Raw genomic sequence first — 27,615 nt, forward strand, 5'->3', positions numbered from 1 at the left:
CTGGCTTGTGCCTCCTGAATACACTGGCTACCAGTCCTTGACTTTCAAATTTTCAGGTACATTTTGACCTATTCCACTATTCTCCTTGGGTGAAATGCCACCACCATGAGGAACAGCGTCCAAAGATAAATTGCAACATTGAGACAGAGGAAGTCCCTGTCCCAGGATGCTGCTGACACTAAGGACATAGGGAGCTTTGGATAGGACATAAATTTTCAAATGGCCAACAAAATACTGAATGCCTCAGATGAGCAACAATTAATCCAGAAGGAATTTTCATCCTTTGCGCTTTGGTTTTAAGAGAATCTAGGAGGAGGTTTATTGCTGTGATTGTTACTAGGGACAAGCTGGATAAATGATATTGGTTAAAGGGATCAAGAGTATCCCTTGAGTCCATATCAGCTTTAATGTGTTTTTCAGTCCAGTGATAGGGAGAAGCCTCCCATGCTCCTGACACAGCAATATCCCAAGCATCTTAGGCTTGCTTGTTTGTTGGATGATGGAACATTTGAGAGCCCTGATTCATTGAGCAGTGCCATGGGAAAATCAGAAGAAAAAACCTGTTATCAGCGGCTCTTCTGAGAGACCACTTTCAGCCCAGAGAATTCCTGAGACACAATTTGCTGCCAAAGTCAGGATTTGGTCTAAATCTTTAATGCTTCTTACCAGGGAGGTCTCACAGAGCAACTTGCTTCCTCTCACCAAGTTGCCAATGGTTATGTGGAAATACGTGTTGCCACTGCTCCAGTTGGAGATCTTGGTGAAGGGGTGAGTGATGAGAATATCCTGGTGGGAACACAAAACTGACACTCAACATGCAAGAGAGCTTCAACTTCCATGAGGGGCTGTGGACATTTCTCATGACCCCGTTCACTTTCCATCACAGCATGCCAAGGATGTCTACTGTGATGAGACTCATGGGAATGGCAGTGAGATCAAGACTCCAGATCCTCCAGAGCTTGTGAAGGACTCCTACGCTAGAATGACCATGCAGGTGGTGGAAGTAAGATCTCATCTAGTTCAGCTCCTGTCCTATTGCCTGTTAAAGGATTCAGGAAGGAGTGTGTGCAACCTCCAGGTACAGGGCCCTAATTGTTGATGTTCTCAATCCATATTTTGTTGAAAAAGTCTGGGCTGGCTCTATGCAACAGTGAATTTCTGTCTCCAGAAAATTTTCTGTCTATCCAGCCTTTCTAACCTGGCTTAAAGGGAACTCACTAAGTACTGGACAACATGCTCTTTGGGATGTCCTCTGTGAGGACCTGGGGACTGGGCTCAGGAGCATCTGGTGAATAGCCAAGTTAGTTTTGCTTACCTTGGTTTTGGGATCAATGAGGCTGACTCCATGCTTATTGATGGCAATTAGAAGGATTTCTGGATAATTTGGCTCTGTAGTTTGCTGTTGGAAATGACACAAACTGGTTAGGGGATGTGTCAAGCAAAATCAGACCCCTTCCTATTTCCTCTCTCCCTGTCTTCTGACAGCACTGGCTTCTACTGTCCTTGATAGAACTCCAGCGCCATGGTGGGTGGTCTGGATTTGGTTTGTGGTGGATAGAGACACATCCCTTGGAAAACCACAGGTTCCCCTTTGCCTCAGCAAAAAAGAGAAAAGCTCTTGTGTGTTCAGCAGCTCAGCTGTGGGAGCAGCCCCAAAGACTGAGATATGCTGAAGCTCTACAATTATTCTGCCTGGGTAAAGAGGCAGGGCAGCAATGAACAAGTGAATTTGCCCTTTACTGGTGAAGACTATTACATTTTCCCTGTTTCGTTGGGATTATCCCAGCCTGGTTCAGATGTGGAACCCCTCTGTGGTACAGGGCTCCTGATCTTGGCTAAAAGCTGCCAGAGAACCCCCAGGGCAGGTACCTTCACTTCAAAGAATGCTGATCCAAATGTAGGCCACTTGAAGATAATCTTTAGAAAGGCAAGCTTGGCTTCTTCTCTTGTTTTGCCCGCGTGTTTGTTGTAGTATGCCACAATGGACTGCAACAGAGAACACAACAGAGATGGAGGGTTTGCAGTACCTGGCACCAGGGACATTTGCAGGGAGGGAGCATCAGTTCCACAATGATAGACTCATAGAAGAGTTTGGGTTCAAAGGGACCTTTGAAAGATCATCTAGTCCAACTCTCCTGCAGTAGACAGGGCTGCCTTCCCCTAGAGCAGGTTGCTCTGGGTGCTGTCCAACCTGACCTTGATGTTTGGTTCTAGCCTCTATTCCAATAACAGGTCAAAAAAGTGCTGGCTGATCACCAGAGCAGGGCCTAGAACCAAGGTAGGTCCTTTCTAGATAAGCTGAGCTGGTGACTCCATTAAAGAGATTATAAATTTTGGTTATCCAAATTATGCAGCAGAGGAGACTGAGAGATCTTCAACCCAGAGATGCTGATATCAGATAGGAAGCAGAAAGGACTTATCAGACTATTTCTTGACAGTGAGACACCTCTAATATTTTAAGGCTAGACCTGTTTTCACCTGTGCCACAGCTCTCCCTGTGTAAAGCAGGAAGAATTACACCTTTACTCAGTAGTCTGCATTAAATGACAGACCACCTCTTCACGAGACCATCTCTTAGCATGTTTCCATCTGGCTTTGCATCCACCACTACAGCCACAGTCTCAGGATAAAGAAAACCCAAGGCAAGGCATGTGTATGTGAACATGCATGTACAATTTCTCCTCTTAGTGGTGCCAGGGAAGCTGAAGCTCTGGTAAGGCCCAAGAAGGACCAGGTGTCACTGATTCTGGCAGTCCAGCTTCAATACTGAATGTCAGACAAGCTACCTGAGAGACTGGACTTCTCCCAGCCAGGCCTGGTGTATGAATCAAGCTGTTGGTTTACCCTTTTCCAGTCATCTGGAGAGAGCTGCCGGATGAGGTCCTGAGGCACCAGCTCCTTCAGGAGTTTGGGGATGCTGGGGAAATAGGACTTGTCATCCTCAAACTTGACCCGGTAGATGAGAGCTGCCAGCTGCAGAACCTCTTCCCGTGAGCACTTGTGGTAGCCACGCAGGTACTTTGGTAACTCCTGTATGGAGGAAGGAACAACAGAAAGATAGAGAGGATGTGCATGGACCTTCACCCTCAGATGTTAAATGGAGTTTGTGGAGGTATCCAGCCCCTGGCTAAGAGGCTATTCCCTGAGAACATCTGCAGATGGACAAGTCTTTGCAACCTATTCCTAATCCCTCCCAAGTCTCCACTGCTACTGCAGAGTCTCGGCACACCTGGTAATAGTGGAAGATTGAGTCTGCCATCGAGTCTTTTCCAGGCGTTGTGTTGGTCCACAGTTTTTTCATGAAGAACACTTGGTAGGTGAGGGAAGGCACTATACCTGTGTAAATGATGTAAACATAAGAGTGATGGTGTGAGTACCAGCTGGCAATCAGTGTCTGCATCCAGCAGTGCCCATGTGCCATCACAACTTAAAGGGATGGGACATTCACAAGGCCAAATGGGTTCTGACTTTGCAGAACAAACAACATCACTGCCATGCAAACCTTTAATGAAATGTAAAAAGTATCTGGGTTCTCTTGTACAACGGTACTTCATTGATAGTACCCATGTCTTACACAGGACAGAGTTCTACCCTGGAGGCATCTGTGTCTTGCAGCCACTGGTAAATTCAGCAGAGCTGCAACCAAATCCCCTTTGGATGTGGTCAGTGAGGTGAGATCAATCCCACCACTGAAACCTTCCTGCAGGCACTTCCTGGAGAGATGCCCTCCAGCAGGTGCTTCACACAGGGGCCAGGACTAGCCTTGGAACAGAGGTTTTGCTGCTCCTGGATAGACCACCTCCTAGGTGATGTCCCCAGGGATGGTGCAGAGAGCACCACCCCCACAAGTGTGGCCTGACAGATCACAGAATCACTGAGGCTGGAAAAGATCTCTGAATCCAACCATTAACCTAACACTGCCAGGAACACCACCATACCATGTCCCTAAGCACCACATCTACATTTTTTTGAACACTAGAGGACAGTGATTCCACCACTTTTGTGTACAGCCTGTTCCAATACTTGTGGCAGACTAAGTGGTCAATCTTGTTTCAAATGGCTGGAGGGCTGTAGGAAGGTTGAGTGTGACTCAGACTGGAAAAAAGTCATCATTACCATCTTTTGCTGGTCTTGCTTTCTTTATCCAGTCTGTCAGGTGTCTCACAAAGTCAAAGAAGAAATCTCCCTCTGGCACACTGATGACCTGGGAGGGACACAGTAGATAGTCATGATGGCTGAGCAAGTCATACAATAGGATCACAGAATATCCTGAGCTGGAAGGGACCCAGCAAGGTCATCAAAACTCATCTTCTGGCCCTGCACAGGATATCTTTAAGAATCACAGCACGTGCATAACAGCATTGTACAAAAGCTCCTTGAAATCTGTCAGGCTTGGTGCCACGACCACCTCCCTGGGGAGTCTGGTCTAGTGCCAAACAACCCTTTATGTGAAGATCCTTTTCCTAGTATCCAGCCTACATGTCCCCTGACACAGCTTCATGCCATTCCCTTGAGTGTCATCACTGGTCAGCCTAGAGGAGAGAGCAGTGTCTTCCCCTCCTCTTCCTCTCATGAGGAAGTTGCAGACTGCAATGAGGTCTCCTCTCAGTCCTTCAGGCTGAACAAACCAAGTGACCTCAGCTGCTCCTCACATAGCTTCCCCCTCAAGGACCTCCACATCGCCACAGCCTCTCTAACAGCTTTATTTCCTTCTTATATTTTTGTGCCCCAAACTAGTGGCAAGGCTCCACGGGCAGGGTTGGCCACTGCCCAGCCCATCCCCTGCAGTTGTTGCTCACTGCTCTGTACTTCTTACACTAATGTGTTATAAACTGCTGATGTGAGAAAGCCAATGACAGCACCTTGCTTTGGGCTCTGTCTAATTTCACTAATTACTCCTTATTGCAACCTGCTTCACCACAACACTTCCTTTCCTTTCCTGATGATATCTCCATAGATTTCTCCCAGTTGCCAGAGGCAGCTCTAAGCTACGCATTTTTCTTACTTGGTCCTTTCTTACAAACCCAATTCAGCAACAGGCTAGGAGGGCTTTGCCTGTCTGTGCTTTAAATCTTTTGGGGTGACTGCTGTAAGGCAGGGCTATAGGACTGCAAACCTCACCTGTATCAGGTCAGATCTGACTTAGACATGTCACACAGCTTGTAGTGAAATGCTTCTCACCACATGGCTCTGGCTTCACCAAAGTGTACCCACCGGCAAGTGGGTTGTCCCAGGTACTTCAGCCTCTGGGTGGGTCACTCACCTTGTCAGAGATTTTGACGAAGAGGCTGAAGCCCTCAGAGGACTTCAGGAGAAGCCTGTTGGAAATGTTCTGGCAGAAGTCCTTGGCTTTTGTGCTGGATTCCACCTCAAATGCCTACAAAGAGAGGAAGATCACCACTTCTGTCTAAGGGTTAATTTCCCTTTTTGCTCTCTTTGAGGAACTCCACGTACACACACACACACACAGAGGGGTTTAGATGCCCACCACCAATGAAATCAGTGACATTGAGGACTGGGGCTCTGGGCATCAGAAGGGATATTGCAGAAGCTCTGTCATGCTACTGCTGTACCATTGTACTTTGTGATGCTGTATTAATATCCTCTGGTTTATCCAGAGCTCCCCAGGCAATGCAAGAGATTTTTCTGATGTAACAGTGAAGTGTCAGAACTATTTGTTTGAGGAAAGAGCGGTGGGAAAGAGAGAGTGAGAGACCTCCAGGCTGATTTGTCCCAACTGTCTCTCCAGTGACGATGAGGAAGTTAGATGCCTGGCTTAGCCCAGGTCTAAGCCAGATGCCTGGTTTCTAGATAGCTGACTAGAGGAAAAATAATTCCTGTTGGACGAATATCTAAAGGATAGGATGTTTAAAGCTCTGTCCCATTTGTATGCACATTCCAATTCTGGTTCTGCCTTTTGAGCTGTGCTCAGCATTTACATTGCCTCACATCATGGTTTAAGAAAGTCCAGTTTTCAGCTGTGGGGCTGGTTCCCTGTGGGCACCTAGAAGAGCCAATCAGCTGCCTAGTTTGGAAGATCAAACCACTTACAAGGGCTGAATATGTCTCTATGAAAACACATTTAAGGATGGGCTAGCCCATGGGAAGCTCTCTTTGGTCTGACCTTTGAAAGGAAACTGGTCAGGCCAGCACTGTGCAGCCAGGGCAGTGCCACGTGGCCATGGCTATTTTGGCATGGCTTGCAAATGAACGTTGTTTACTCTGGGACCAGGAGTGGCCACCAGCATCCCGGTCTGGGAGTGGCCATGTGGCCGGGACTGCACAGCCAAAATCGGTGTGACCGCGGTGGCACCGTGCAGCTGCGGCTATCTCAGCATGACTGGTAATGGACTTCAATTAGCCACTTTTAGCCAACTGTGCTGTGGACAGAAGGACAAAAGGAGTGGCAGCAGTTTTTTTGTTTCCAGCACCCTGTATGCAGGGATGGTGCCAGCAGCCAGACTTTGTTTTTCCCCTGTAATTCATGGAATGCATTGGGGGGTGCAGCATTCTAACCACAGCTTGGAGTAGGAGCACCACTGTTTAAATAAGCAGATGTTACAGTAGCTGTAATCCAATGAGAAGCTTGAACAGAGAGAGATGAGAGTTGAAAAACTTTGCCTCAGGAATAGAAGAAAAAAACCGCTGTTGCCAGAGATGGATGAAAATAATTTTTTGTTTTTATGCTAGAATAGCTCATCCTTAAAATAGCACCCCAATAAGTTGACATGGCCCATGAATGCAGCTTTGGGAAAGCTGCAAGAGATGGGATGGACTTTCACATTGTGAGCAGATTTTCCTTTCCCAAGTGGCCAGTTTGCTGTGATATTGAAGCCACAAGAGAACTGTTTCTTCTGGAGAAGTCTTCATGGCATGGCAAGAGAGACTCCTCTCCCTAAGTGAACTGAAGAAAGACTATTTTGGGGTGCTAAACTGACTGAAAGTCCCAGGTTTTGTCTCTTTATGTTGTCAGTGGGAAAGAAAAGAGGGTGTGGGGGAAGGAGAAGTGTTCTGAAGGTTTATTTTAATTTTCTTATTATTTTTCATTTAATTCTGTTAATAAAGCTTTTCTTTATACCCTTTAAAAGTTTGAGCCTGTTTTGCCCTCCTCCTAATCCATATCTCACAGCAGGAAATGAGTAAATAATGTTAGTGGGTGCACTGGCATTTGGCCAGCACTAAAACCACTACAATAATTGGTGCACTGGCTGGGAAACAAACCAAAACCACTACACTTAATTGGTGTTTCTGCCCAGTTTCTGAAACCACTACACCTCAGTTTTGCTCTACCCACTGAAAGAGATTCAGCTCATAGCAGTTTAAGGAACTTAAGCTTCTGACCACCACATGCACAGCTGAACCACCATGTTCCACATCCCACAAGAGTCTGATCTGGGGTTCAGTGCTGCTAATGCTCAGAAGCACTTCAGTGCCAGATGCATGTTGTACTGGAATGATGCTACTCTGCCAGTCCACCTAGTGACTTCCATTGCCAAATGGATCACAGTAAACGCATCCAAGTGTAGAAGTCCCCACTGCTTCCTTCTACTGGTTCTCACACAGATGCATGTGTATGAAGTAGTGTCATGCTCATTGCTGGTCACGTAAGAAAAAATAAAATCATGAGAAACCCCAAGAATTCTCTCAACACTCCATTACAGATAAACAAGGGCGCTCACAGCTGCTGCAGAGGAATCATCCTTTTCTTTCCATGGGTGTGGACTCTTTTACAAATAAACCCACTTGGAAACAGGGAAATTTAATTGTACCCAAGGGTATGAGGGAAGAGAGAGATGTGAGCCTCATAGGAAGACTAATCAGTAGGTGAGACAGCAGCACCTGCAAGAACATGCCTATCTGCTCTGGCATCAATATGACTAGCTGCCTTATCAGCATATCAGATGCTTAGTGAGAGTTTTCTGAGTGCAGGTATGATTTCTGTGTCATCTCAGGTCAGTAGGGTTAATCTCAGTCACCCACTTGCCAGTGCTGCAATAGTCTGCCCAGTTCCCAGGGGGGCCCCTCATGGTACCCCCCTCTGGGTATTGTTGGGTGGACAATATCTGTTGGTTTAGGCTCTGAATAAGTGAGAACCAAGGCCTGTGAGCTACTCTGAGTGAATGGATGAACCTATCCAGTTTCCCTCTTTCTGCAGTCAAACTCTAAAGCCTCTAGTGAACACCAGCAAAGCACCCATATCTTGAAAAACACAACTTGCAACAAATCCGAGTGGAAAAGGATGGATTCTTCTTGTAATGCTTTGGCCCAGAGGCTTCTGGAAAGGCTGAGCTTTTCTAAATCAGAACCAGTATTAGCCTCCTCTGAGATTTTAATAAGCAAATTGACAGCCATCCCAACAGAAAAGCATTTCCTTCTCCCTCATTTACCTCATCAGTGTCATCAGGGAAGTAAACCTTGTGGAAAATTTGGGTTGTTTTGTGTTGAATGGCTTCCACTTCTACTAGATGGGGCGGGTATTTTCTGGATCCATTCCTGAAAAACAGGAGGTGGCAAGTATCACAGCATCATCATAGCAAGAATCCTTTGTTTAAATCTTCCCTTTTTAATGCATATTCTTTTTGAGTAACTTCAGCTACTTCCTTAATATTAAGATTTATTTTCCTTCTAAAAAGAAGAAAGTGACTTAAATGGACATGGATGAAGTTGATTAACTTCTGTTTTTCTGCACTGCTTATCAGCAACCCATTGTCTGTTTCAATCAGTTTGGTGGAATAGAGACAGAGGCTGTGAGCTTTTACTGTGCCCCCAGTCACCAAAATATCTCCAAGTTGTACTTTTTCACACATATTTGGATGCTGTGGTACAGCCAGGGCTAGGAGGTCTTTCAGTGCCATACCGTAGGGCTTTCTGGAGTCTCTGGATGCAGTCTGCTGCCAAGGGGTGATGTTTCCGGGATTGCAGGAACCTCTGGACGTGGGGCAGGAGGATGTTACTTGGAGGGAAAAGGCCTGTACACAACCACAGCAGCTCCCAGCCTTTCTCTTCACTGTATCTGCACAAGAAGAGACCCAGGAGGAAAAAAATTATTTGTGGCACAAACACTTCAGATCTGCTTTGCCCACCACAGTATAATGCATTTGGGCCAAGGGGAACAAACAGCTCTTACTTGATGTGGTTGTCCGTGAGCTGCTTGAGGGTCTGGCAGTAGATTTCATCTTTTAGGGGTTCAGCTTTCAAGGCACCTTCAAATATTTGGTCTGTCAGCTCATTGACTGAGCGGGTCCTTTTGGATGGGTAGTCACCCATATATTTCAGCACAGGTGGGAGGTAGGAGTCAAGGATGAGCTAACTGGGATATTTGGTGAAGCCCCTCTGTTGATGATGTTGTTAAAGACATGCTACACATGACTATGGAAGTGGCTGCAAAGGGATATTCAGGCATCAAACTCTGTCCCCAAGGCCATGTGGACTGGTCTGCACATTGATTAGGGCTTTAGGGCATCCATAGCAGGTGCACTTGGCAGAGAGTCAGCTGAACCAAGACAGAACAGCACTAGTGAATGTGGACCAGCAGGACTCAATAACTGCTCCCTGAATCCTCACTGATTAAGTAGACACACCTCAGATTTCAAGGATGTTAAAGTACAGATTTGTGGCGCAGACCCATATCCAAGGCTGTGACATGGTCCCACAGCCCTTAACAGGGACCACAAACATTTCTTTGGGCTTTGCTTGGAGCCCTAAAAAGCCTGGTCAGCCCTTTGCCTGTCAGACTTGTTGCTGAAGGGCACTCCCAAGCAGAGGAAGGATATCAATAAAGGCCATACAGGCTTCTTGGGACAGCTCCTCGCTGCCCAGGATCTTCTTCAGCAGTGGCTGTTTGATGGGCTCGCGGGTGTAACACCACAGCTTGTCCTTGCCACGGCTCTTGGTGATCATCACCCGGCTGAGGGTGTGTTTTGGAGGTGGCCTGGTGGCAAATGCAAAGCAAGAGGTGGAGAGATTACAGGGATAATAGGAACAGCTTACAGCCAATGTTTCACCTAGGACAGTTGCTCACAGCACCCGAATAAAGAGCTCTTACACCAAATGGGACATCACAATTTAGCAAGTATCCAGCTCCAGTTCTGCTCAAAGAGAACCACTTGCACTTTCCTATGGCTCAGAAGAATCTCTTATAGACCCTACCCCAGTAATGACACCACACCCATCCTGTCCCAAAAAGCTTCTAACCATGGGAAGGATGATGGCAATGAATGTCAGGGAAGTCACAATGAAAGCATATCACCTAGCAGTATAAGCCTGACAAGGAGAAGACATCTCAGAGGAACTGATCTGCCTGTTTGGATTGCCAGCCCATCCAAACAAAAGTGGGAGCGTTGGTCACCTGCATTCACCAGTGGTGCACATTTAAATTTTTGGAGCTGAGATGAAAATGCCTATATAGCCTAAGCACATCCTCCCATATAATATTAAATTTCAAATTGCTACACCACTGCTGAGAAGGAATCCTTTATAAAACCTTGTCTGTGGAAAAACTGCAGTTCAAGTGCCATGACCTAAACCAGAGGTTGCACTTGTACAAAGTCACACAATGGGGTATTCACAGTCTTTTCCAGTAGCAAAATTTTCCTGATTTCCAAGTAACCTGCAGAGGGATTCCTATAATTTTTGAGAATGGTTTAAAAAAAAAAATCACCTAAAGTAATCATAGGAAAATTCCTCCAAGGTGTATGGCTTTACTCTTTCTTCACTGTCTGAAACTGCCATCTGAGAGGTTCTGATAACATCTTGTCGTTGGTCAGGGGTCATTGTGACCAGGGCCTATGGGATGAAAAGCTCTCTGTTACCTGGTATATTTGAAATAAAATATATCTGATGTATTCAAAGAGAGGAAGCAGATATAAAACAAGAACAGTGGAAATGAGAATAATCCATCAATTCCCATTAACAGTCAGTTAGAACTGTACAGTTTTCACTTCTCTGTGTCATTCTCAGTCACTAATGCAAGGAATAACAGGTATTTCCACAGTGTGGATCATTTCCTAAGGAAGATAATGTGCTCTGGAACCTACAGATCCATACGTGAGTGTAGCAGTTCCCTCCAGCCATAAATACACCTTTAAGCAATCAGGCCAGCGGGAAGGGTTTAGCAAAATATGTGGATATTCCAAGTCACAAGTTTGTGGTGTCCTGAGTGCCAAGATCAGAAGAAAGGCCAACATTGCTTTTGCCTTGGACAACTTGTCACCTGTCTCATCCACTTTGGTTTCTGACTTATGTTCAGGGAGACTCTGGCCAGATCTAAGCACTTCACAAAGGCTTTGACCTCCCTGGATGTTGTACCAAGTAGTGTAATTCCGTAAGATTACTTACCACGATCTCCAGTGGAGGCATGGTGACTGTAGGCAAGACATAGACGGAATCAGTTGGGAAATCCCCTCTCTGCTTGGTCCGTTCATTGAACCCATTAGCCCAACCCGAGTTCATCACTTGTTCTCCCGTGTCCTGGTCCAGAACTATCAGGTCTCCTTTAAGGAAGCTGAGGAACCCAGATTCCTCTCCCACTGCAAAAAAATTGGTTTGAATTGTTTTTTTTTCCAAATTCCTCAGGAATATGAAATCTATCTATATGTTTACCAGTGAGCTGGGCTATTTACTTGCCTGGATTTGGGTTGTCTTGGAGAGTGACCACATACTTGGATCGTTTCCTTAGTCCTTCAAGGAAGGTCACCACCAGGTCCCGGATATCCTCTGCATTGTTGGAGGTGAAAGTGTATTCATCACCTTTAATGGTGGCCAGGGTGAAGCTCTGCCCTTGCAGCTTTCCTCCTCTGGGATATATTTTTATAGGAGACATAAACATGAAACATAATGACATCCAGAGGCAAAGCCTGGAAAAGAACTGATCTGTGGTAAGGTTGTCAGCCAAGTCTATTCCTCCTTACCTGCTGCTTGACACAGCTGTGATCTCTGGGAAAGAGAGCTCTAAGAGAACCTGCTCCTGTTCATCCACAAAGTACACCCCTGTCCAGTTGACAGCTACAATCACATCATTTTTAGGCAGACTTGGTCCTGGGTTGAAGATAAGACATTCAATCAGCTGATGAAAGGTGTTAGGATACAGAAAACATTCCAAAGGAGGATGCAATGATCAAAAAGCTCTGTGTTTTTTAAAGGGTGAGAAATAGTGGCAGACCTATAGCCTGAGCCATTGCTAATCAGGATGCAACAAAAAATAATGCATCCAAGAAAGACCAGCTAGATGGTTCCCTTCTTGTCTGTGGAATCCCCATCTCTCCTTCCTTTTGCTTCAGAGCATCTTGTGCTCTGAGGATGTGCTCTCCTGACTCACCTGAGAATTTGAAGGCTTCATAAAACCGAGAAAACAGCAAAGGCCACTTGAAACGCGCAAAATCCACCACTTCTTCCTTGACCTTTTTTGGGTCTGCCCTCTTCTGAGTATAAATTCCCTACAGAAAAGGCAAACCACAACCAACATGAAGCAAAACAGTTATATCCAGGAAAAGAGCAAGGAAAATCATTCCATGTAACCTGAAAATCTTGGAACAAATATTAATGGAAGTCTCAGTGTGGCTAAGGGCCAAACTACTACAGGAACAAGCGACAGTTTGGGCAAAGTCCTGGCCTTCAGTTCCCACTTTATGGAATAATTTGACTTGGAGAAGGCTGGGCAGGTATCTAGAGTGACCAGTCTCTGTAAGGCTTGTCTCAGCTGACTGTGGGTTTTCCTAAAGTAAGTGTTTACTTTTCAGCTTGACATTCCTTTAGCTGGAAGCAGACACTCATTAGCCCTTAAGTCCCTTATTTAGGGCATCCTTAGACACCTGACACTTCTGTACAAAGCTGTACAGGGGATGTGCAAGATCCAAGTGAATCCCTGTATCTCCACTGACAGTTGAGGTGAGACTCCTAATGCACTTGGAGATGTTTATATAGTAGGGGTCCTAATCTGAAGCTGGCTCCTGATATTACATGAATGCCCATCCTCATACCAGGAACATCACCCCTCATGGTGTCATGAGTACTGGGTAATGACTTATGGAAAGCGTTGCAGTGTGAGAGCATCACAAATGTTCTAATTGAAGTCAGGAAGGTTTTATACAAAGCTCAGCATAATAAATTCCTGACATAACCCACAGACACAAACCACCTCTGTAATACAACTGGTGACACCACAATCTCGTGTAACAGGACTGCCACCCCAGAGATGGCGTTCTGCATCTCACAGTAAATCTTTGCAGGATGTCTTCTGTCAGATCTTGCGTAACAACCAGTGGTAAAGCTGAATATGGTTAGTACAAGCCCTGCCCTTTCTCATTATTTTAGCTTCAGACCAGGCTAAGAGTTGAGCTATGATGTCTGACATATGTTTAAAAGGCACATGAAGCTATTGAAGCATGATGTGGTCCTCGACAGGTGATCTATTGTCCCACCTTTTTATGCGCAGCTATAATGAGCTGAGCCCATTTTTCCACTGTTTTTGAAGCTGTGATCTCTCTGTCTGGAATGTAGGATGGAATTAGATTTAGCAGCCTTTCCAGTACCATCTCTGACCCATAGTCCACGTAATATTGCTGGGAAGCCAGTTCTGCCAGATCTTCTTCCTGTGGGAGCCAACAAACCAAACTGATGCTGTCAGCAAGTCATCACAACATCCATCCTCAACCACTCAATGAGCCTGTTGTGGAGGCTGGGTGTACTACAGAATTGGGAATGCTTCCTTTTGGCAGAACTTCACCTTTTGCAGTTTTTTTGCATATCTAAAGTTCAGGACATTGACCACTAAAAGCTGTGATTAAGCCTTAACATAGTCATTGTTAAGAGTGGTCATGCAGCATGTGGAAGCATCCAAGCCCAGTCAGGAGGATGTGATTGCTGTAGCTCCTGTTTTCCATGTGAATACCACAATGCCCAAGCTAATGGGTGTCCAGGGAGGAATATTTATCATCTCCCTTGTTGTAACCTATTTCACCATCTCAAAGACACTTGTCAGACCAGTCAGACCTCGTCAGACGTGCTGAGGTCACATACCTTGTCACACCGATACTCCCCAAACTTCACCCCTCGCACAATCTGTTGGTAGATGAGATTGGTGGCCACATTGTCCTCACTGGGGTTGTGCCAGGGCGTGAATATCTCCTTTCTGAAGAAGAGCCGCCACGGTGCGTTGCGCTCCTGCGCTCCCTGCTCCTTGGCGTACTGCTCGCACTGGGACACAGCATCCATCACATGGTCATTGCCACTCCCCAACGAGGACACCTAGGCAGGGCAGAGAGAAATGTGGCATTCATCTGACCAAATGCAGACCTTTTTAGGTAGAGAGATCTATTTTTGAGTCACTCAGACTACCTTTATAATCCAAATATTCAAAATAATCAGAATAATCAATGGTTCTATGTCATCTAGCCAGCCAAGTTCTGCAGCATGGCTGGGTGAGCCATTCCATTTTGAGCTCCAGTTTCTCATCCAGACTGAAAGGGGAGCATCAACATGAATCAGCAAAGCCAATGGTCCCATTTTAAACTACTGTTGATTCCTACTGTGCTTTGAAAAACACTGTTTCAAAGTCATGGGCTTGGATCCAACCCAGCTAAGCGTCAGAAAAACCCAGAATAAAATAGTCTATCCTTTACAGAAATGTACCTGTCTTCTCATTGGGGTCTGCTGTGAAGTCCCCAAAGCACTATATCTCCTCAGACCTAGCATCCCTTGCTGAATGCCACCTCAAAAAAGATGAAGAAATCAGAGTATAAACTATTTTCTTCTCCATCTAGAAGCAGAGGTGGCCATAAGGTAGGTGAGAACATGCTTCATCCTCTTACACAGCAGCTCTTGGAATACTTGAGTTTCATTGACTTGCAGCTGTTGTCTCACCTGATGAAGCTTTACCCCTCTCATTTATGCTCACCTTTATTTTAACAGAATTTCTGAAAAATATATGTTTTAAGGTTAAATAAACCAGGTTAAATGCCAATGCAGCCATAGCAGTCTGGATTTTAGCTAATTTTGGAAGCTTAATTTAAACTGTTAGCTTTCCAGTTAAATTTAATTGTCTCTCTTGCATAAAAATCCAGCTAGGATGTTTTACTGGAAATTCATTTCTAATAAGCTTAACTAAGAGTAAGAGAATAGCATCACACAGGTGTATAGAAGGAAAGGAATTTCTAAAGGTTTCTGGCCCACCACACTGGTCAGAACAGGTGCATCTTTGAATGGGTTTCTCTGTGCATTTTCCTGTTAAATTCTGAATATCTCCAAGGAGAGACATTTTCCTACAACCCAACTTCAGAGTTTGACTACTCTTTTTGTGAAAACCATGCTGCCACTTGTACTGTAGAAATAATCCCTCTGCCTTCTGGAAGTTATGTGACAGCAAGGAGAACCTCCCCCTTCTTTCCCAGAACTATTCAGGAACAGGACTTAAGACATACCTTGTCAAAAAGTGCAATGTAGAGCGAAAAGCCAAATCGGTCCTTCAGGCTGATTTTGTCAGCCAAAGAATTACAGAGCTCTTTAGCAGTTGTTGCAGAGTCTGTCAACAGTGTCTTTGTTGTCCCATCCATAAATGTGACAGGCAGCATGATCGGTTTCTTGGACTTGGTCGCCTAAAGGATTAAAGTCAAACTTTATAATGTTATGTGTATTTCAATACTATTTACCTGCATACTCTTTACCCTACTCTGGTAACCACTTACTAATTCCTGATCCCACTGACTGGCTGCTTTTCAGTGCTACCACACCATATTTATCAACAGGATAATGTGCAGTCAGCCACTGGAAGCATGTGGAAGCCATAAATATTTTATTTAATACATTCAGTCATCAAGATGCCTAATCCAGAAAACACAAGCATGCTTGGAAATGCTCATGGACACTGGAGCACAACTGTATATGCTGCAAATCTGTTTAGAAAATGAGAAATTTTTGCACAAACTACTTGTTCCAGCTATAATTATCCCCAAACAAGTCCCAGGGACCACTCACAGGAGGCAGTTTGCCTGCAGCCACCTTCATCTGGAAGACAGTTCCTTTGAACACACAGGGGCTTGCTCTGTGCCAGCTGGCCTCAATGCCAACAGCACACATTTAATTTACAAATACTGATGCAGCCAAGAGGATTGATCTTCAACATACCCTGGAGCAAATCCAGGATGTATGGGGAATGCAATACGTTGGAATTTCATGAAAATTCTCAACAGAAATAGGCACTTTGCTGTCCCATGTTCTGTCCTGACAGAGATGTGGTTCTTGTGACAGTGAAAGGCTTAAACCCTGAGCCCCAGTTCCCTGGGGAGGCAATGGAGGGGCTCATACCTGCAGCTCCAGCCAGCTGGGTGGCTGTGTCCTTGTCCCATTGACAAACGTCCGCCTCAGCCTCTCTTCACAATAGGGAGCATAACCTGGGGGGCCTCCGTTGATGAAGTTCCTTAAATACTGTTGGCAGCAGGGAACACATTGTTCAGACCTTTGGCTTAAGAGGCCGGGCATTTGCAAAAAGTAATGTTTTATTGGAGAAAAGCCCTCTGTGACTAATGACAGTGATACCACTCAGGCTCAGATGTTCCTACATCACACCGCTGGGAGCTGAGAGGGAGTAGGACAGTCTGCACCCCTGCCTAGTTCTTCTACTGTGCATTTCTGGCCTCAGAGGAGATAAGATACCAGACTAGACAGACCTTTGACTGAAGCCAGAAAAGCAGCTTTTCTGTTTCTGCTATTGCTGCCCAGTGATTTCTATCTTTATATTTTAAAGATGCGTTATAAAATATTATTGAGTGTTGGCCAAAAAGATGGGAGTGAATGAAAAAGATGTGTAAGTAATGATTCAGAGGAATTGTAAGTGAATGCCATTCAGAACATTTAACTGACAGCACAAAACATCTTTCACAGTGACATTAAACAGATATCTCCTTAGTCAGATTTTAAATTGCATTTTGGCCTAAACCAGAATTTGAAGCACTTCAGTACATGTTAAAAGTACAACATTATTGTAGAGAAAATTAAATCCAGTGATTTCCACAATATGAAAGCAAACACACTTAAAAATATTACACCATCATCTTGGCCAAAATGTTAGCTAAGACTAATAAATCTGTAAATTGAATTTTTCTGAGAGACTTTATATTAAGATAAAGAGTTCTCTGAACGATAGCACACAGTTATTCTTTCAGAAACACAGACTGCTTTATAACACTGTCAGCCATAAATAACATGGCTAGAGAGACAGATAACTCTGTCAATCGTAACTTACAGAGACATTATGAAGTACCTACGTGATACAGGCAGGTTATAGGGATGAGATCTTCTGCAAATGATAGTAAGCAGTTGATGCAATGTAAAAGTGTAGTTTTAATTATGCTATTGCTAATAATGAACGATGCAATTACTTATTTTTTCACATTCCTACCTCCCTGTGACTGAACCTTCCCACCTAGGCCTACTGTTGGTTGAAACAAAGGTGCAAGGAACAGGAGTGCTAATGTGTCTTGGCCCATGTTTAACACATGATGCGATAAAGGTGTCTAATGGGATCCAAAGCACAACTTGAATATTTGGGAGCAGGAATACATGTTGAAGACCTGCCTCATTATCAGTGAAATCCTTCTTATAATGTTGAGTTCTAATTGATACTTTTGAATGACAGAATCATAAAAGGAAATGGATGCCATCCAGAGGCACTTGGACATGGTCAAGAGTTGGGCCTGCATGAACCACAGGAAGTTCAACAAGGACAAAAGCAATTTCCTGCACCTTATCTGGGGCAATCCCAAACACAGGCTGGGCAGAGAATGGATTGAGACTAATCCTGGGAAGGAGGACTTGAGTGTATCCATGGACAAGAAGCTCAGCATGACCCACCAGTGTGCACTCACAGGTCAGAAAGCCCAACATGTCCTGGCCTGCATCACCAGCAGTGTGGGCAGCAGGGCGAGGGAGGAGATTCTGCCCCCCTGCTCTGCCCTAACCAGATCCCACTGGGATCCCACTGCATCCAGCTCTGGGGCCCCAACACAGGAAAGATGCTGAGCTGTTGGAGCAAGCCCAGAGGAGGCTGCTAAGACACTCAGGGGTTGGAGCACCTCTGCTATGGAGACAGGCTGAGAGAGCTGGGGTTGTTCAGCCTGGAGAAGGGAAGATTCCAGGGAGATGTTAGACCACCTCCTGGCACTTAGAGGGGCTACAAGAGAGCTAGAGAGGGACTTTTGATAAGGACATGGAATGACAGGACAAGGGGAAGTTGCTTTAAACCAAAAGAGGGCAGGTTTAGACTTGGCATAAGGAATACATTCTTTACTATGAGGGTGGGGTAAGAGACTGGAACAGGTTGCCCAGAAAAATTGTGTCTGCCTCATCCCTGGAAACATTCAAGGCCAGGCTGAATGGGACTCTGAGAAATCTGGTCTAGGACCCAGAAGGAATGCCCTCCTGGCAGCAGGGTTGAACTAGATGACTTATAAAGATCCCTTCCAACCCAAACCATTCTATGCCTCTACGATACTATGATCTTGGGATTGTCTGATTCTATGTCTGAGTCTCCAGAACTACTTATAAATTATTTCTGACAAGTGCTTCACTACCCTAAAGTAATCTTCTGTTATTAAAGATTTAAACCAACACAACTTCCTGCACCATACTTCTCAGATCTCATTTCCACACATAATTTAATTTTCTGTGACTCTGCCAGTGATTTATCTTCTTTATTATATTTCACACTGACAAGGCCTGGGGATGAAGGAAGCATTTCTATTCCTGGCTTCAGCTCTTTCAGTGCTGAACACCCAGTACCTAATCTGATATCTATGGAAATTAATGGAACATCTTTATTTCCAGTCAGGCACTGGAACAAATTGTCCAGGGAAGTAGTGGAATCACCATCCCTGGAAGTGCTGAAAAAAATGCAGGTATGGCACCTGTGGACATGCTTTACTGGCAGGCTTGGCAGTGGTTAGACTTGATCTTAGACATCTTTTCCAACCCAAACAATTCCATGACTCTACAACTCATTTGGAAAGTAGACTGTTCAAATCTAGAACAGAACTTTGCCCGGAAAAGAGAAAAAGAAAGTACTTAAGAACAACCTGAATTTCAAAAGTGTCAGCCCCTTGGCATCTCCCATTGACTTCAGTCCTGCTGATCCACAGTGCTGCTGAAGATGGTCACATGAGATGTCATCTCATGTGGCTGTTTGGAATTGGTTGTTTTCAATATGACACATGATGGGGAACATAGCAGCATTCAGAGAGCACCTTTGCAAATGTACATCCACATAAATTAAATCCTTCCCTTTCTGTGTGCTTTTTTTTTAGTACAAATTCATATTTATAATTGGCTGTGTTCCATTCTTTGCCACTTTTGGTAGAGTAGATAGCCTGAGGTCATACTGTCAAAGCCAGTAGATGCTGAATGCACAGACCTTTGCATATAAGAAATAGAGGAGAAATGTGGGCTATTCTGGTTGTGTAAATTCCATTTGCAGCCTCCCACAAACAAATTTCCTACCGGAAGTCACTTAATCACGTCTTGACATATCTACATGCAAGAGACATCATCTAATTTGGATGTCTACATTACCTTTAGAGTCACAGGAAAGAGACAGTCACTTCTCAGGGGTGACTCATCTCATTGGCATTAGACATTGAACTTGGGATCATGAACAATTTTCTTAGGAACTCTGTCATCTTCGTTTCTGGCAAAGACTGGGATTCCCTCTACTGCGAAACCCAAGAGAAAAGCTGGTCCCATGAGTGGAAAAGAAAATGTACCAGCAGACAATTTGTTAGACAAATGTCATCTACAATTTACCTTCACAAACTTCTCAGAAGGAGCAAAACATCCCACACAAAGGGACATCAGGATCCAACCCCTAGCATGGCTGCTTTTGGATGGGTTCTGAGTCAGCTGCTTGCAGATTTGACAGTAGATTTCATCCCTACAACAGGAATAAAAAAAAATAATTAGAAGTTAAACAACAAAAAAAAGGAACTATTTAACATTAATTCCCATTAATAAACATAAACACATAAATTGGCTAAATCAGATGTGGAACTGCCCTATCCAATTTTTGAATGCTTCATTTAGAAGTTGAAATGATTTTGAATTTTTCATTAGTAGACCATTAAAAATATTCACACAAACAAAAGAGATACAATGGTCAAATGGAAAACAGAGCAGTGAGGAACAAGAGTAGGCATCTAAAAAAAATAATCCAGTGTCATTAGGACTTTCAGAAATGTTTGAATCCCTTTGCAGTCTTTCTACTGATATGGACAGTAAGGAACATGACCCAGCCCAGCCTGCATTATACGACATAACCATGAAAATTATGTAACGAGAGCTTTGTAAAGCTGCAGATAATATCAAACTTGTTTGAATAGCTCAAGAAAAGCTCAAGGAAGAAGGAATGGCAAGAATGGCACGTTCATGCCTTTGTTTTGATTTCTAACCTTAAGGCTGGCCTGAGGATGCCATTACCAATAATGAAATGGAGCTTCTCCAGGTTGGAAGTGGGTCGGTCTTCGAGCATGCTATTACCCTGCAGCGTAGACTCACCATCGTGAAGTCTCTTTGTCACCTGCCAACCAGACATATTGGTCTCTTTCAGGACAGCTAGTTACTCTGTCCCCCCCACCCCCATCCCAGGTGTGTGGTGCTCCCCCAGAAGGACTCCTCCACCAGCCAGGAGAGCTCTCAGGAGTTCTTCCATCTAGGATTTTAACAGCAATGGGAGGGTTTGACTGTGTTTGCTTTAATCATGTATGGGTGAAATTAAAAATGGTCCTGTCTAGTCACACTTCTACCTGCTTGGTTCTTCCCCAGGGTTTCTACAATGGCACTGCCCTTGGATTCCAGCTCTGAGCTGGTCCTGCTGCTGGGAGAGGGCCACCAAGGGTCTTTGGAATAAACCCAACTTATTTCCAAGGAGGACCTGTCCCTTTAACTTTATCATATTAAAATAATCATCAGTGTTTTCGCTGGCAAAATGGATCCATTCTGCATGCTAATGATGCAGCTGAAAATGCATAATCATGGTGCTGTTTGTGAAAACAAGGATGGCATTTGTCTGCCTAGCAGCTCACTAACCCCATCTCCATTTAGAGAGATGACATTTCTAGAGCATCTTCAGAGCCAGTCAGGGTGAGCTGGATTGGACCCTGTTTCTCCCCGCTGACCCCTAAGGGAGTATCTCACAGAGCAATCTTCAGGCTCTCAAGTAGCTACAGCCAGGTAAGATGGTGCCTGCTCTGGAAATGGGAAGTCTATCAATTGTTTCCATCACCCCCACCTGAAAGATTTATCATTCCTCACTCTTTTGAGATGGCATTTCTCAAAAGCTCTCAGCCTGGGGTGACTGCTCCCATGGGGAGTTTTGTCCCTGGCACTGCAGCAGAGCAGAGGAATGGGTGAGTGCCATTGGAGACCCCACCTCTGCTACCTATGGTAGAGGGCAGGAAACTAGAAGCAGGGATAAGAATCAGACCATCACAGAGTGGTGAGAGGTATCAGCAGCTGGATGGAGGGCTGTGAAAGAGGGGAGGGAAGGTGCTGGATGGATGGAGAACAGGAGCCGAGGGGAGGCCGGCGCGAGGTGCAGAATGACTCAAGGAGACACGGGAAGCCAACCTTTCCCCTTAAACACTCCTTAAATCTTTCAGGCAGAGAGACAGGTAGCGCCAAACCCAGAGGAGGGCTGGTTCTATGTTGTCTAGGGAAAAGCAGAAGAGAGTCAGAGAGGGCTGCAGACAATCCAACGGCACTTGTGCTGCCAGGCGGCCAAGCGTCTCCCCTCACCTCCTCCGTCAGTTTGGATTTCTTCTTGAGTGTTAAGGAGACCAGTTTGTGCCGCACACTGTTCTTCTTGTGCCCATCAATGTGAGTACTCTGCAAAGCAAGAGAGGTGGATGCAAAGTGGTGAGATGCAAATGCTGAACAAGTGGTCTCTCTGCCTCCCCTGGGCTCCTGCAAAAGACCATTAATCCTGAGCAGAGAGTGAGATGTTTCAGAGGCTGGAGGGAACCAGAAGTCTGGACCCATATTCCTGTGCCCCTTCATAATCCAGGGCTGGCTCTGAATTTCATAGATACTCTCTAATCATTAATATATATATTATATATATATAATATATATAATATATTTGGAACATATGAAAAACTCATGTCGAATACATGGCTGACTTGTGCTTAGCCCAGGTCCACCCAGTTCTGCCGTATGACAGTGGAAATGTGATGAGCAAGACCACTCTCTGAGACAAGCAAGACCACTCTCTGAGACAAGCCACTTACACAGTGGTTTTTAGCTGGAAGTCATCTAGCCAGGGATTCATGGACAGGTAATTACCCACTGTGGTAGCCTAACTTTTAACCAGCCCTGTGCCCTATCAAGTTTTCCAGAAGAACACCTTTGATGTGGGATAGTTTCAGGCACTGACTAAAATATTTTCAAATTACTTGCTCGCTTTCTACTTTTATAGCAAACTTCTGTACCCAGTTACCAGCCATTATATACAGCTTTGAAAAGACCATGATTTCACACCCAGTTGTCACTTTGAGTCCTGTGGCTGTGACAGTTTATATCCATTAAAAATATGAGCTGGTACTGTAAACCTGGATTTGTATATCATTTCACTCAGACATCTGTTTGTACTGTGAAGAGATGATGTAACCACAGAGAAAAAAGGACAGTTTACATTTCCTTCTGTACTACCTGATATCTCAGTTACTCAAAATATGCCTTTTTGTAATAAACAAGCAAGAGATTATGGGTAGAAGGAATGCAAGGTGATTCTTGGTGTATATTTTTACAGAATTATGATCCTGTGGCTACTCTCATCAGGTGATTCACTATAAGTATGATATCGTCATTTCTAAGAACAAGGAGATCTGTTAATTTACCTCTGCAAATACTGTAGAGATTTTTCAAGAAAACTTCTTGAAAATTGAATAGTGGCATCCAGAAGATGCCAACAGTGGATTATATCTTATCCTACTGAATAAAGCAATTGCCAAAGATGAAAATGTAGCAGCACTTGGACATTGATTTATCCGGAATAGTGTTTTGCCTGGGAAGGATACTAAGATGAAGTCCTCCAGTGACATCCAGAAGGATGCAACAGGGATTTTTTTTTTTTTTTTTTTAATTTTTATTTGGACAGCTTAATCTCATGGTAACTAATTACTTCCTGCTTCAAGATTAAGGGCATATTTTTAATTTAGTCTCTTCTGACTCAGGGCAGATCAAAAGGAAATCCCCAAATAAGAAACTTAGGACATTGCATTCTCCCCCTGTACTTTAGCCCTGCAGGGTAGAGGAGAGAGATCAAAGTCCTGTGAGGGATATCAGGGCACTTCCTTCACTGGGGAACATTCAGCTATGGGACAGTCAGTTCTCACTGTAAGGAAGGGACAGAATTACAGGCAATTCTCCCTTCGTAGCATAAGCGCAAATAAAATCAACAAACTGATTGCCTGAAGCAAACCTCACAAGTTGTTTCTTTCCAGCACATTTCAATATCCAGCACCTAATAATAATAATATCTGTTTTACAGATGCAGCAGTTACCTCTCCTTCTCCCTGCAGAGCCTGCAGTTCTTTCTTATAGGTCTTTTTCCCAAGAGTCTCATATATTTTTGTCATTACTGGTATCTTCTCACCACCATCACTCATGGCTGTGTGATATTTCGGCTCAGGGAGGTCTCCCATGAAACGCAGGATAGTGATCCATACAGCAAGTGCCGCCTATTTGAAATGAAAATTACACCCCATTAGCTCACACCAGAGTAGTGGAGAGAGTGGTAAAGCCATGCTGAGTCCATCAGGATCCTCACCATGGTCTCTCTGTACACCTGCAGGAGGTAAAATACTTCCCTGTGCCGCATGTAACAGTTTTGCCCGCAGCACACATCCTCTCTGAACGATGGGCAGGCTGCTGGCTGGGACCACACATTCAGGCTCTATGTTGGTGCCACCATGAATGTGTTTGTGAACCCTACAAGGGGTTTACTCCTTGACAGGAGATGCCAAACTTACCAAGGGACAGGTTGGCAACTCCTAACCCACTGCAGAGGGGAAGAAGAACCACAGTGAAGGCAAGTTCATGGATAATGTAATACACATTATGGCCATGCAGGTTCCATACATTTCTGCCCTTGCACTGCTGGCTATGGGACAAGTTCTTCTCTTCTAATTCTGCACTGGTGTGTACAACAAGGTCAGAAGCAACTTTTCCAGCTCCCTAGAAGCTTTACAAGTGGTACTGAAGCAACAGTTTCCATTGCCCATGCCATGAACCCAGAACACCTCACCGTCTTAACACAAATATCGAAGTACAGAGATGGACCCTCCTCTCTAATGTTCCATCCTTCTAATATTCCTCTAATAATTACTCAAAGCATACTGGTGGGACAGTGGCCATGGACACATGCAGCAGATGAGTGTATCCCAAAATGGAAACTCCTGGTGCCCTTTGGCTGAAGGCCAGGCTTGCTCCAACCCACCCAGCCCTGCTCAAGGTTTTTCATCCCCTGCCTCACCAACTGGTCTCCTTCATCCTCATGGTACAAGAGAGGCTGCTTGAGGGGCCGGCGGATGTACGTGTGTGTTGTTGTGCCCTGGAAATACGTGGCTGCAAACTTGGCAAATTTGTACTCTGAGAGGTCTTCTTCCTCCTCCTCAGGGAGAGGCAATGCTGCATCCAGGTCCTCTTCCTCCAGCTCCTTCTGGACTTGCTCAAGGTCCTGTTGTGGAAGGACATGTCAGACACCCAGTGTGGCTTTGGATATCAAACTACCACTTCCCTTTGGGCCTGACTCTTCTGCCAGTCTGACTTCCATCCCAAAAGGAAAAGTCAGCTGGAAGAAAAACATGGAATATAGCTCCAGAGCCCATGCAAAGCCCAAGCTCCAAAGGACATGCCTGTGCCCAGGAATGTCCCCAGAGCAGCAGAAGAAGCAATGAGCATGGCCCCACTCATAGCATGGGGAAAGGATGTCTAAGAGCTAAATGCCACGAGCTGTGATGAACCTAAAAGGAAAGATCTCAAAGGCCACAAGTCCTTGATGACCTTTTAGTGATACTGCTCTCCTCCATTTGGTAGTCCCAGGGAAAGCTGCCAGGCTGCCTGGCCATCTCTAGCCACAGTAACCTTTTGGGGCCACACAGGACAGCCTGGCCTTGAAGGAAGCCTTCAGAGACACACTTTTTTATTACTGTACTCTTCATCTATTAATGTTTTGCTAACACAAGTCATGTGATAGCCAGGCTCCTGTACATCTCCAGTACCTCGAAGCCATTGGGTGCCTGTCCCTCCTGGCCAGGAAGGGAGGAGGTTGTCCCCAGGAATCCAAACATTTTGTCCACCATTTCTGAGTCATTCACTGGCTCATTGCGAGCTCTCTCCATTTTCTCTAAGAGCTCTTTCTTACGACGTGCTTCCTCCTTCTCCTTTACTTCTCTCTCTGCATCTTCCCGTGCCAGCTGGGCCAGGCGTACCTGCAAAAGAAGAAGTGCAATGACTGAACTGCTCCTTCCAAAAAGCTGGCAGTAAATTCCACATGGCCTGGATTTAGGGAGGCAGACTGCCTGGTGCTTAGGGCACTACACCCATTCATAACTTGGAGCAAATCAGTGACATGGTCATGTCTCAGTTTCCCAACTGCAGAAGGACAAAGCAATGCATTTTCTCAATTCCTTAGTGCCTGTAGGGGTGTCGGTCCATGCACAGAAACTCTCACTGACCTCATTTTTTTCTTTTATACAACAGCCCTGCATGTCCACATACACACAGAGTGTCCCAGATCCCCCTTTATACAATAACAAAAGTGAATAATAACTATAATCTCTGGCATTCCTGTGCAGAAAATCAGAAATTCTGGAGCAGATTCAAACTAATAGAGCACAGAGTACTTTAGAGAATTAAATACAAAGCATTCAAGTAGGGCAGAAACCCCTTAGATATTTTTGTCATTGCCCCTCAAAGGAGCAAAACTAATTCCTGGAGAACAGACAGAACCCCAGAAAGAAATCAGTCCCCATGTACTTGGTGCTTCTTTTCTGCTTCTTCTTTGGCTTTCTTGGCACTCATCTCCTTTCGAAGTCGTTCCTCTTCTGCCAGCCGAAGCTTCTCTGCTTCCAGGCGTCGATAATACTGTGGGAATAAACAGAAGGGTTTTTCTGAATAGGCATCTAATTATTTTTGGATTCTTTTTCCTTTAAAAATGGATCCCAAGAGCACGTGACGCAGAAGCCTGTATTTCTCCCCTGTCCTCATCTCCATTTCTCCTCCACGGTACTTACTTCCCCCCGGAGGCGCTTGTAGAGCCTTCGGGCGATCATGCCCCGGGCGTAGGCCTGGACGGTGAGGACAGCCCAGAGGCGGTGGCGGAAAGCCCTACGGACCAGGTAGCCCCGGCATCGCGCCTGGAACTCGATGATCCGCCGGCGAGCCATGTGGTACTGCTTGTGAAGCTTGCGGGATCGGTACAGGGCCTGCAGCCTCAGGAAGCCAATCCGCATCTGCAAGAGGAAGCAGGATGAAGCCACCCTGACAGCCAGGGGCTCACCTACCGTAAGCAGATTTTTCACTGCTAACTTCCTGCTTGCACGGCTGTAAATAAGAGACGCTGAAATCAGACCCCATGACAGCAAACCTTCTGGAGGGAGGTTCTCCAAGAGGGCGGAGAAATTAAACCCTCAGGCTGCTGCATTGATTCAAAGCCCAGGAAGGACAAACAGTTTCTTCCCCACTGAGCCTTTGAGAGGCCTCTGGATGTCTGGTTGGCCATCCCAAGGTAGCCACAAGCCATGAGGGTTGCTCCTACAGAGGTCCAGCCTCTGTAAAACTCCTGGTTGACAGTCAAGATGCTGTTTGACAGCAGGGGGCAGCATCCTAGCCAGCCTGGAAGTGGCTGTTTTTATCAAGTTGCAGGCTTGAAAGATTATATTGAGATACTTTAGACCTTAACATACTTTCCAAAAGACCCTCCTGTCGGGTCAAAACCAGCTGGAAGAGGGAGAGAAGAGGACTATGGACTGGGATGGTGAGAAATCCAAATATGGCTGCACATGGAGATGGAGTCCATATTTTGGAGGAAGCTGTTCTTGAGGTCATCTGGAAACTAGGGGAAGACTTACAAAACCCCAAATGACCAGTTGGTGCAATGGACATAAAAGTCACAGGGGAAAGAACAGCTAGGGGGTGGTCTCTTCAATGAGACAACAAAGCAAAAGAGCAAACTTCCATTCATCGCTCCAAATGATAAAAGCAAACCTCACCACTTCTGACATTCAGTGGGACATTCTGAACCAGGAAACTCTTATGTATGTCCCAGGTGAAAGAGGCAGGAAGCACCCCTGTACTTACAGCACCATAGTTCTTCCTGCAGTTATGTCCACGCCAGTATCTCTGAATCATCAGGACTGAATTTCTCACTTTCAGGAAATTGGACCTGGAAAAGCATATCAATCATTTGGCTCTGTGGTTTGGCCACAAGTTATCACCATCTCTTAAGCCTCATTTCTTGGACATTTGAACCCGAGTGTCCAGGTGGAACAAACACTTCATTTTTGGCTTGAAAATATCTCCTTCCATAGCACTCCTTGCATTGATAAAAACATCTGTAGGCACTCTCTCTGAGGG

At 45.1% G+C, this 27,615-nt stretch overlaps 1 protein-coding gene across 8 annotated transcripts in view; it reads right to left on the bottom strand.

Moving 5' to 3' along the window:
• The window catches only part of MYO7A (myosin VIIA), a 99,271-nt gene that overhangs the window by 2,432 nt on the left and 69,224 nt on the right, over window positions 1-27,615 (bottom strand). For 6 of the 8 annotated variants that reach the window (XM_086882375.1, XM_086882376.1, XM_086882374.1 and 3 more), the window contains 29 exons: window positions 27,340-27,424; window positions 26,274-26,492; window positions 26,017-26,124; window positions 25,260-25,469; window positions 24,512-24,715; window positions 23,541-23,717; window positions 21,775-21,864; window positions 20,430-20,557; window positions 19,789-19,915; window positions 16,300-16,419; window positions 15,417-15,590; window positions 14,017-14,244; window positions 13,419-13,589; window positions 12,317-12,434; window positions 11,910-12,036; window positions 11,626-11,795; window positions 11,338-11,528; window positions 10,661-10,785; window positions 9,774-9,931; window positions 9,128-9,281; window positions 8,858-9,013; window positions 8,388-8,493; window positions 5,264-5,377; window positions 4,117-4,204; window positions 3,230-3,336; window positions 2,845-3,030; window positions 1,870-1,986; window positions 1,316-1,399; window positions 667-786 (listed from right to left, as the gene is read on the bottom strand). In XM_086882375.1, coding sequence (XP_086738501.1) covers window positions 667-786; window positions 1,316-1,399; window positions 1,870-1,986; window positions 2,845-3,030; window positions 3,230-3,336; window positions 4,117-4,204; window positions 5,264-5,377; window positions 8,388-8,493; window positions 8,858-9,013; window positions 9,128-9,281; window positions 9,774-9,931; window positions 10,661-10,785; window positions 11,338-11,528; window positions 11,626-11,795; window positions 11,910-12,036; window positions 12,317-12,434; window positions 13,419-13,589; window positions 14,017-14,244; window positions 15,417-15,590; window positions 16,300-16,419; window positions 19,789-19,915; window positions 20,430-20,557; window positions 21,775-21,864; window positions 23,541-23,717; window positions 24,512-24,715; window positions 25,260-25,469; window positions 26,017-26,124; window positions 26,274-26,492; window positions 27,340-27,424 — 4,162 coding nt within the window. Of the gene's footprint in view, window positions 1-666; window positions 787-1,315; window positions 1,400-1,869; window positions 1,987-2,844; window positions 3,031-3,229; window positions 3,337-4,116; window positions 4,205-5,263; window positions 5,378-8,387; window positions 8,494-8,857; window positions 9,014-9,127; window positions 9,282-9,773; window positions 9,932-10,660; window positions 10,786-11,337; window positions 11,529-11,625; window positions 11,796-11,909; window positions 12,037-12,316; window positions 12,435-13,418; window positions 13,590-14,016; window positions 14,245-15,416; window positions 15,591-16,299; window positions 16,420-19,788; window positions 19,916-20,429; window positions 20,558-21,606; window positions 21,865-23,540; window positions 23,718-24,511; window positions 24,716-25,259; window positions 25,470-26,016; window positions 26,125-26,273; window positions 26,493-27,339; window positions 27,425-27,615 lie in introns of all 8 variants that reach the window. The other 2 variants (XM_086882373.1, XM_086882372.1) reach the window with 1 other exon arrangement.

Source organism: Cyanistes caeruleus, chromosome 3 (assembly GCF_971803275.1).
Source record: "Cyanistes caeruleus chromosome 3, bCyaCae1.hap1.1, whole genome shotgun sequence".
Lineage (NCBI taxonomy): Eukaryota > Metazoa > Chordata > Aves > Passeriformes > Paridae > Cyanistes > Cyanistes caeruleus.